This window comes from Gymnoscopelus braueri (assembly GCF_963280865.1).
Source record: "Gymnoscopelus braueri genome assembly, contig: SCAFFOLD_131, whole genome shotgun sequence".
Lineage (NCBI taxonomy): Eukaryota > Metazoa > Chordata > Actinopteri > Myctophiformes > Myctophidae > Gymnoscopelus > Gymnoscopelus braueri.
The window spans coordinates 50,001-61,056 of NW_027660868.1; the positions used below are offsets into that span (position 1 = coordinate 50,001).

At 41.0% G+C, this 11,056-nt stretch overlaps 1 protein-coding gene across 1 annotated transcript; it reads left to right on the forward strand.

The window, feature by feature from the left end:
* The first annotated feature begins 5,735 nt into the window (after nucleotides 1-5,735).
* Nucleotides 5,736-8,826, forward strand: LOC308081124 (threonine synthase-like 2). The gene is made up of 4 exons (XM_080457519.1): nucleotides 5,736-5,753; nucleotides 6,237-6,362; nucleotides 6,865-7,019; nucleotides 8,343-8,826. Exons 2-4 carry the CDS (start codon nucleotides 6,249-6,251, stop codon nucleotides 8,566-8,568), a joined length of 495 nt encoding a protein of 164 aa, XP_080313645.1. The 5' UTR covers nucleotides 5,736-5,753; nucleotides 6,237-6,248; the 3' UTR covers nucleotides 8,569-8,826.
* The last annotated feature ends 2,230 nt before the right edge of the window (nucleotides 8,827-11,056 follow it).

The window sequence follows — 11,056 nt, forward strand, 5'->3', positions numbered from 1 at the left end:
CTTGCTTTTTGTTTAAATGTTATCAACTTAAGTTTTTCAAATTAATTTGGAAACTTTACATTTTTCTGACAATATATTGGTCAAAACATCAGCAGGTCAAGGCCTCTGCTTATAAAGTAAATTTAGTATAACACGCGGGCATTATTCAAAATCAACACGTATCGTGATACATATCGTATCGTGGCCTCTGTATTGTGATACGTATCGATCGTGAGGTTGTAGGCAATACCCAGCCCTACTGGGCGAGCTCAATCTCATTGCCTCTCACGTCTCACCCAGATAAAGAACATGTACAAAATATTGAACACTACAGTATGTGGTAAGATTTCATGAGTGCTGCTAGAACAAAAGGCAATGAAAAATAATTCTGTGGACATTTGGGTTCATGATAAAAAATAAAAGAAAACAAATAAACTTGCTTTCCTCTGTTTTCAGGATGTGGCATCACGAGTTTGTCACAGATTTCACGCTTCACAATTGGACCCAGTAAAACCAGGATAGGACTGGTTCTCTACAGTCATGATGTTACCGTGGCGTGGACAAATGCTACATGCTACATGACCAAAGAAAAGATCAAAAATCATGTCAAGAATATGAGATATATTTCTGAGAGCACTAACACCGGCACAGCTATCCGTCGGCCACTCATAAAGTTTTCTCCAATGCCTGTGATGGACTCAGGAGAGTAGCCATCGTCATCACAGGGTGCAAAAGTCCACAGCTTGTGGTGTTCTTTACTGATGGGCTCCAGCACTTAGCATTGATCTGCTGTTGCATAGGATGAGATATTTGCACAATTGCCACCGGACTCTTCAACCGCGTGAAGTAGCTCCTCTTAAATATGCAAAAGCACAACTCGTATGACAACCCTACCCTTAATAATAGGACGTGCCAACACAAAAATAAGAGTAGAATACCTCAGTTTTGTTCAGATCAGGGTGCATTCTTTTTTGACAAAATTAAGGTCAAGACGTTTGCTGGTTACCCCTCTGGTTCCACCTCTAAATCACCACGTATTGCAAAGATATTTAGATTCCCAGGAAACTGCAGGTGTGCTTACTGCTTAGTTATTCTAAATCAAAGCTAAAAAACATTGTTTTCTGCTGCCTTTTACTGAAGTTATTTGATCATTTGTCTGCACTGTCATTTTATTCCCCAGTATGAATCCTCTTGTGTCTATTCAGATGACACAATTGACCGAAGCCTTTACTACAAACTGTACAACTAAAGGGCTTTTCCCATATGAGTCCTCATGTGTTTTTTCAGACTCTCAGATGATCTAAAGTTTTTGCTACAAAATGTACAACTAAAGGGCTTTTCCCCTGTATGAATCATCATGTGTTGCTTCAGATGTTCATACTGGTGAAATCTTATACTAAACTTGTACAACTAAAAGGCTTTTTCCCCGTATGAATCCTCATGTGTTGTTTCAGATGCTCACTTTTTTTTTAATGTCAAGGACTTCCAAATTAATATGCATCTGCCCGCAGACCCCGCCTACAGGATTTACGTTGTGAACATGTGAGCTTGTAGATCGGCTATTTTCAAAGAGCTGATGTATATTATGTTTAAAGTGGGTTGTACTGATTTGATGCCATATTAACTAATTTTGCTGGGGACCCCCTGGAACCCCCTCAATGACCTCTCAGGGACACCGGAGCCCACTTGGCCTAAACACTGGCCTACCACATAAACAAACTGTTGAACTATTGAGCCGGTGTCAAATCTTTACAGATACGTATGTATAAAGCTGCAACATCCTAATAGCTTTCATGAGTTGGCTGGATTCTTGTATCAAAAATGGACAGTTTTTCCTCCCTTCGTGTGGATATGTTCCTCTATTGCAGACTTCTTTCCCTGTGGACCTGCCATGTGGACATTTTTTTCCCTGGGAAGTCTCTGCCTTATACTAGGCCAGTGGTTCTCAAACTGTGGGTCCGGACCCCTCTGCCAACATGATATTTGGGGGGTCCACAGATAACAGTGAAGTGACAATGTAAGACCTTTTTAATAGGCCTACCTAAAAAAAAAGACCCTTATTGCATCAAAGGTAATCAACAAACTATACCTTGGACTGGTCATACATTGGCCAAATTGTCAAATAATATAAGACGCAAATAATATAAGACGCAATAATCATGAAAATAGCAGATCTACAAGCTCAAAATGCCTCGCAAAGCTTGTAGATCTGCTATTTTCATAATATGTACTGTACTAGGCTATACCCAATGTTGCTCCTTATGTCTAATCATGCACATACCTATGTGGACCTACCAATGTGTTACCACTTTCGCACCTTATGCTTAAAGACATGTACACACTGTATCTGCTCTGGTCTTGTTGCTATGTGAAGGCCTATCTGTATATAATATGTAGATATTTTGATTTGTTTAATGTTCTCTTTGACATGCTTTTTAATGGTAGATTTCTATTTCCTCCCTGCTGTCTCTCTCCCTGGCCACTTCTTTGCACATGTAAACCAGTGACGTGATAATAACATTGATCCTGATTCAGAAATGTGTAAGGGTATAGCCCTGATGAGCCCTATAGCCCCTTTCCGAACCCTGTTAGCCCTAGAATGTCTGTGATCTTACATACATTTCAAGTATTCCAAATACACAGTCATAGATAGCTCTCGGCACCCCACTGTGTAGTGCCGATCTGCGCGGCCATAAAAGTGCTCTAAACTCCGTCTGTACTCACCCAATAATTAATTCCTAAGACGTGGAGTCATATTTTGTCCTCTAGTTTCATATCCATGTGAAAACGTGTGTTTAGTCAAATATCTCCACTTTTTCACGAGCTGCACACGGACGACTTTCTGAAGGAGCTAGGGGGTGCGACTTGAGTGATGGACCGACTTTACCAAACTTCCTCTCATGACCACAAACGTCATCACAAATTGACAGCTGCGGTGGCGTTTGCTCCGCACCAATCGCGACGCGCTTCTGCGTACGCTGAGTTCATAAAACAAGCACCCTCATTCACAGTCAACCTCTCTCACACCCCAAACTCACATTAGACGTAGGCTATTGTGTGTGGATGTGTGCACTGTGCATGTAATACAACTAGATCATTTATAGACCTATATTTGTAAGAATCGGTTCATTTTTTTTTCTGTCATTTTTTTTCTGTGTGTGTGTGTATGTGTGCACAATGGCACTCACAGATGGAGAATTAGAACATTTGCTTTTGAGTATACATTTTCCTTTTCACTTAAAAATAGAACAAAAGCATATTATTAAAGGCCTGTTAAAGGGTCAGGATGTTGTGGGCATTTTACCTACAGGGTTTGGGAAAAGTGCCTGTTTTGGGCTTTTTGGTCAATTAATGGACAAGGTAGGTTTATAACATGTAATAATGAGTGAGTCTCTAATTGACCTGCTATCAACATAATGTAATTATGCAACATCTAACAGCTACATCCAGGTAGTGAGCACTACACGCTCATTATAAGCCCTCTTAAGGCACTGATGTCAGATCAGGTGACACATTGGACAGAGCTTGGGGTTCCAGCTGCAGCCATCCATAGTGACATCCCACATGACATCAAACTTGGTGAGTAAACCTTGTATACAACCTTATACCCCTGTTCTAATACAGATTGATTGGTGTGCTAATGGTAATGATACATTTTGTGACAGAGATTCTTGCTGGGAACATAAAGATGCTCTTCATCTCACCTGAGAGCCTGTTTGTGGACCCTTGGTGGGAATGGTTGAAGAGCAAAAACACTCAAATATGTCTCATCACTGTGGATGAGGCTCACTGTATCACTTCATGGTATAGTACAGTATTTACTTAAAAGCTTATTTTTGATCAAGTAATTAAATAAGTAAACAAAACATACAAATGCCACCAAATGTTTTTATTTGCTCCAAAGACATTCCCTCTTTGAGACATATTGAGTGCACATTTTGTACACATAATGTAGCCCAGATTATTTAGGCTATTTGACATTTCAAGACACAATAAAATACATAATGTACTACTACATTTTGCATACCTACATTCCTTACTGTTAAATTCCATTTTTGCCATTTTTATATTTGTAGGGGAGAAACATTTAGAGCGGCATATTTGAGAGTGCCAGAGGTCAGGGGTATCCTAAAATGCCCTGTATTGATGCTTACCGCCACTGCCACACAGGAGATGGTGGATGACATCATCAATCGGATGAATCTTGAGAAGGAATCTGTGTTAACTGTATCAGTCAGCTGTAACAGGTATATCTTAGTTTAATGTGTTTCCTATACTGTATGTAATATCATGATTACTACATGAAGTACAATTTACAACACACAATAAGTAAGTAGCCTTGGGAAACAACAGTTCCCGAGCCATGAGGCCCATAGGTCAGGAACATATCTCCTGTTTCTGTAGCGTGAGATAGCTTGATGTACAAGTACATCCCCTAGACATGATGATGCTAGTATATCAACAGGGACTTACTCCCAATCCACCCCTTAATGCTGAGTGCCAAGCAGGGAAGCATAGGGTACCATTTTTATAGTCTTTGGTATGACTCTGCCAGGGATTGAACCCCAACCTCCCATTCTCAGGGCGGACACATTCTAACCACAAGGCCACTGACCTGCAACACACAATATATACAAAATAAATTTCTTAGAGTTGGAGTCAGATATTGTCCTCTAGTTTCATATCCATTTGAAAGTTCTGCCAGAAAAAGTGTTTTTGTTAAATATTTCCACTTTTCTGCGAGCTGTACATGGACAACATTCTGTCCCAATCCACCCCATAATGCTGAGTGCCAAGCAGGGAAGCATTGGGTACCATTTTTATAGTCTTTGGTATGACTCGGCCAGGGATTGAACCCCAACCTCCCTGCAACACACAATATATACAATATATACAATATATACAACATATGACCATGTTTTTCAGGCCAAACATCCATATAACGGTCCAGGAAACCGCCAGTAAAAACATCGCTGCTGAGGTCGGATGGCTGGTGCAGGATCTGAAAGATAAAGGCACAGATGCAGAAAAGTCCATCATCTACTTCAGGTTGTGAAACAAAGTTTATCTCAGTGAATAGACAAATACTAATACAATACTAAACGAATAAACAGAAGTGTATTAGTTTAGGCTCAGGTTTCATATTGTGAATTGAGATTTAGTGTCTAGATTGGTAAAACCGCACGTAAATGATTGGTTCTGCAGAAGCTTTATGACCACAAAGTATCTTTCTTTTTTGTCTTACAGATCCATTTCAAAATTGACAGCAGCCTTTGGCATGATCAAGGAGAGCCTTGGCAGTGCCATGTGTCATGTTGACCAAGAAAAACAACACATCTCCTTGTGGACATGTTTCACAGCCACATATCCCCTAGAAAAAAGGATGCAATCCTTTCCACATTTGCCAAACATAACAGCCCATTGAGCTGTGTGCTGGCCACTGTGGCATTTGGGTTAGGGGTTGATATAGGGGATGTGATGCATGTTGTCCACTGGGGACCATCAAATGACCTCCTGTCATACTGGCAGGAGGTAGGAAGGTGTGCATGGGATGGTTTGCCTGGGAAGGCACAAATGTACATATACCCAGGGTCAGTGATTAAGCTCTACTGTAGACATCCAGGTACCGTCACTGTCACACACACACTGTCACACACACACACACACACACACACACACACACACACACACACACACACACACACACACACACACACACACACTGTCACACGCACACTGTTACACACACACTGGCCCCCGCTATAGACATCCAGGTACTGTCACTGTCACTCTAGTCTCACGAGTCTCCTCCCACAATTTTCAAATGCTTCCGTCAAAACGGCCACTTTTTGATTGAGTTTTGGCCATTGTCGCCCGTTTTTCTTTAATAACACGGGCTGGGAAGGTCGGATACCTGAGTAAAGTTCACTTTGAGCTGCATCCAACACATCCACTGCCATTTCCGTCGGCCTTACCGTTAGGCCGCTAGAGGCATTTGAATATATATATGTTTTATTATCATGTGGTGCCCTCAGTGGCTGATGCCCCAGGGCACTCGCCCCCTACGGCCTATGGATGATCAGGCCTTGTGTATATGTTTCCATAGGATCCATACATCATGTATATGTTTTCTATATGTCTCCATATGTTTCCATAGGATCCATACATCATGTATATGTTTTCTATATGTCTCCATATGTTTCCATAGGATCCATACATCATGTATATGTTTTCTATGTCTCCATATGTTTCCATAGGATCCATATAACATGGAGCGTGTGTTCTGGCTGCTATCAGGGAGAGATGGAGCCTTAGTGAAGGACTTGATGGAAGACTTTCAACGTTCTCACAGAAACACCCTGCCTGAAGCTCTGCATAAACAGGTTCATTACACGACAGAAACACCCTGCCATAGCAACCAGATACAGGAAGTCTGACCTCTTTATCACATGACCGAGGTTGGGAGGTTGGGAGGTTGGGACTAGAAGTTAGGGCCGCAAAGCAAAGCGGGGAGGGAGGAGAGGAGAGGAGAGGAGAGGAGAGGCCAGAGGGGCCGGACTGGGGCATGACGTGTGTGCAGAGTGACTAGGCCAGTGCAGAGTGACTGGACCAACCTCGGATCTGGCCTAGATGTGAGGGCCGGAAGCGGCCCTGACATCTAGTTCATTTAATTCATGAAAAGTTGTGATTTCTATTTTTTTTTTTATTAATTTTAGCTTTTTTACATCTTTTGAAATATATATATATTTTTTTTTAAATGGAAGACACAAAAAAAGGGGTAATTTACCCATAAAAAATGTGTCCACAACCCAAACATGGGTCCTGACCCACTGTTTGGGAAACAGTGGTCTAATGGGTCTGTGGTTGTGCTCTCTCTCTCATCAGTTATCCCAGGCCATGTGGACACAAACGGTGACAGATGAAGGCATTGTGAGCACCATGAGGAGATGCTGGGAGGAGAACGGCTACTTGTTGTGTCCCCACACAGCGGTGGCAGTGTGGCATCACTACCACTGTCCCCACGACCCTGCAATTCACAGGTGAAAGGTCATCACATTGTTTTTAATGCAGCAACAGGCACAAAGTATGGAGTACCCAAACCCTGTCTGACGGTCATTGTGCATGACTCACAAGACCATTTGTTCCTAATCTGGTGGTGGGCCCATTCTTGCTAAATGGGCCCCTCCTGCAAATAAACCAATCACAGTCAACTGGAATGTCATAATAACATCTGATTGAAATATTGATCACGTGACTCCAGAGATAATGTGTCACAATTTGAGTTTTGGACAAAGTCTGTAGGAGCTTTAGCAAAAAGTGTGTTTTGAAGAAAACACAAATTGGTGGAAATTCTTGTCAGGTGTAAATGGCCGTGGCCTAAATGGGGAGTTGCATCATGATCCAAGGAATCCAGGGTGAAAAAAAAAATGGATTCTTTAGCCTATTCACCTTATTCCTGGCTTTCTCCACTGCGTCGCCATTGCCTCTTACATTGAGTTTTTCTCTGTATGCTGCTTCATTTAATATCTGTTCACTTCCTCCCTAGTAGGCTACTGCAGGTGTAATGCAGGTAATCAATGTATTGCCAGATTTTGCAAAAGAAAAAGCGGCCAGGTCTATGAAAACAAGCCCAAAAGAAGCAACTAGGCTCACTTTACATTGACTATTAGACAATAGCAGATCAACAAGCTCACAAAGTGTCACATCACGACACGTTGTGAGCTTGTAGAATATTTTTGGACACATTTTAACAACACACATCTTGTATGGGGGTCCCTGGCACCACATATTTTCAGATGGGGGTCTGCAACTCTGCGGACAAATACATATTAATCTGGGGGTCCTTGACATGAAAAAATGGGGAAGCCACTGGTTTAAAAGACATTAGAAAGCAAGCCCAATTAAGCAACTACACTTAAAAAAAACCCCAAATTGCTTAATGTAAGCAGACATGGCAACACTGGTAAACGGGAAACTCATTGATATGGGGCTCCCCACCTCCCCTACTGCCCTACCTGGCCACGCCCGCGGTGGGCATGGAATAAGGTGAATAATTCAAGAGTTAGAGCCCAAGAGGTTCTTCCATGGCCTACTGAGAGTGTGTGTGCAAAGTTTGACGCTGATTTGTTCAGCGATGCTTCAGATTTGCTGTTCACAGACACACAGACAGCAGGACCATTCCGGCCTGGTGGAGATAAATATTGATGCCAGGTTGAAAGTGGCCACTTTAGCCTTTTCCCCAAATCAGTTATTTTATTCAAATCGATTACATCTTATAATCCATTACATTACAATCAGTTTGATTAACTGCTGCACCCCTAGTCTGTAATTAGTTATAATTAGTTAAGCATGTTTTCTTCCAGGTGCTACGTAGCTACAGCCTCTCCCGCCAAGTTCCAGGCGGCAGTGGAGAGGGCGGGGTTGACCTTTGACCCTCCGGAGTCGGTGAAGGCGTTGGACCAGATGGCCACCCGCTGCCAGAACCTGGAGAGGAGTCTGGACTGGAAGACTGACTGGGAGAACCGCCTGAGAGAATGCATCCAGTCTATATACACATCTAGACAACCCAGACTTACCACAAACACTTGATTCATGTTATTGACAATACGTTGTTTAAATTCAGAATGGTCGATTATATCACTGTTTCTCAACATCGGGTCTGTGGACCACCAGTGGTCCAAATGGACCCTTCATCCATTTTTCAACCTTATCTTCATATAATTGATCCTCTCTAATGCTTATTATAAAATGGCTCAATTTCTGTCTACTCACTCTGTGTCTCATTGGTGGGCTGTAGAAAGTTCAGAAACCTGCATACCAATGACATCATCATTGATGGGGATTATAAGCTAATAGAAACGTGCACCCTTTCTCTTCCTGGAAAGTTAGCATGCTGAAATAGAAGATATTTTCCTTACATTATACAAAAAAAAATGACATCTTGTTTGAAATGACCAAACCTGTCTACCGATGATGTCACTGGTAGGCAGGTTTCTGAACTGTCCACAGTCCTACTCTGAGACACAGACTGATTGGACAGAAATCTTATAATGACATTAGTGAAGACCAGTTATATGAAGATAGGTTGAACATGGGTGAAGTGGTCCTTTAATTCAGAATGGTTGATTTTTACTCAATGATCCCAGTTTTGTTTGTAATGCAATTTCTAAATGTGATGAAGGCTTTCATGGCCTTCCTACAGTGTGTGTGTGTGTGTGTGTGTGTGTGTGTGTGTGTGTGTGTGTGTGTGTGTGTGTGTGTGTGTGTGTGTGTGTGTCACTTTATTTTTTGACACATGTTGACTAATGTGCTGTAAAATGAAGACACGTCAAATCAGATGAATGTACAAATGAATAAATATCTCATATTTCATCAGTATGATGAACCCAACTGATATTGGTGACTCCATGACCTGTTATCTTGCTCAGCTTCCCTCAGGTAGAATGTGGCCATGCTTTTAGTAAGCTGCACCTTTGGACTGATCAGCACTGAATGTCTTGTGTACACCGCTAGTAGGCCAAGGAATTACCTATCTAATATTTTCATGTTTTACTAAGACATCAAGTTGGCCTACTAGCAGTTGTGCACAAGAGATATGTGGTTGATTGGGCTCACATCCACTGATGCTGTGGGCCTCATTAAACTGAATAATATGACAGTATCACATCCACTGATGCTGTGGGCTGTAAACTGAATAATATGACAGTATCACAGGCTGTATCAATTATTTTCGCAGTGATTATTCTACAAAATACTTTTTCAATCATTGCCTGCCAATAACGCATATATGCGTTCTTTAGAATCCATCACTTGCCTGCCTATAACGCATATATGCGTTTTTAGATTTTTTTTTCCAAAGACCAAGGAGATATGATTCTTTGAAGATCTAGACTCCTATCCACTTCCTTGTTAACTTATAACATATAACTTATAACTGGCAGTCAATCGTTGAATAATCGAAAAGCATTTTTTTTCTTGGAGATTTCGTTTTCTTTTGTATTCACCAATCGACACGTAAAGTTTAATTTCGTATTTTTTTAATCAACTAAATTCATTAGTCTGATTAACCACTTAAGCCCTATATTATACCTTGCACAGCGATGTCACGCCAAAATAGCCGATCTACAAGCTCACATTGCATCGCGATGCATTGTGAGCTTGTAAAGAGCTTGTGAGTTTTTACCGATTCTCAATTATTTCTTATAATCAATTAAACCAATTAGTTCAATTAACTGTTGCACCCCCACTGTGTATCACATCCACTGTGGGCTTCTTTCTGTAAAGTGAATAACATGATGGTATATCTTACAGTAAAGTCAATAAAGTGATAGCAGATCTTACAGTAACATGACATGACAGTGTATCTTAATGTGATAGTATCACATCCACGTATGCTCTGGGTTGAATAGAATAGTTCAATTGCACAATTTGTGTTGAAATCTAAAGTTTTCAAATAATTGTACTGGTATAAAATGTAAAATATTTGTCTCCGAGAAGTACCTAAAAAAAGTACTCAAGTACAGTACTTGAGTAAATGCACTTCCACCACAGAGATTAACATCTATTCTAATTAAAGAGTTCCTCTCTGTGAAACTGCTCATTTCCAGGTGAAAAAAAAGTGGTCTTGACGTCATGCGTAGGAGGAGATGTGGTTTGTCTGTGCAGGCTGATAACAAAAAAACAACAACCTTGAAGTCAGATTTGGTGATGTTGACATGTTTTTAATCCACTGCACACCACCTGCTTTGACTGACCTACTGGATCCTCAGTAAAATACATTTAGTTAAAATACAATAAACTCTATACAGATTAGATTTCAAAAGGTACAATGTAACATGTGAATCTTTCCTCCATCATGATGAAGACAGCCAGATGTTTCCTGTTGTAAAACCAGTGAGGATCATCCACTGTGTGTGGAGCCTACTGATGGATTCTAGCCTTGGGACCCAAACTTGAATTAGAAAATTATCCATACAATTACCATACCATACATCAGTATCCATTAAAAGAACAGGCAGATTCACTTTTTGGCCTATTTTGGCCTATAACTCTTGAACCGTAGGTCATAGCATCAAAA

Bases quoted from the DNA above. Each gene is read 5' to 3' on its own strand.
- LOC308081124 (XM_080457519.1), top strand. From the start codon at position 6,249: ATGGAGCGTGTGTTCTGGCTGCTATCAGGGAGAGATGGAGCCTTAGTG. The intron at 6,363-6,864 runs GTTCATTACACG...CTCTCTCATCAG, and splicing joins CTGAAGCTCTGCATAAACAG to TTATCCCAGGCCATGTGGAC. The intron at 7,020-8,342 runs GTGAAAGGTCAT...GTTTTCTTCCAG, and splicing joins CACGACCCTGCAATTCACAG to GTGCTACGTAGCTACAGCCT.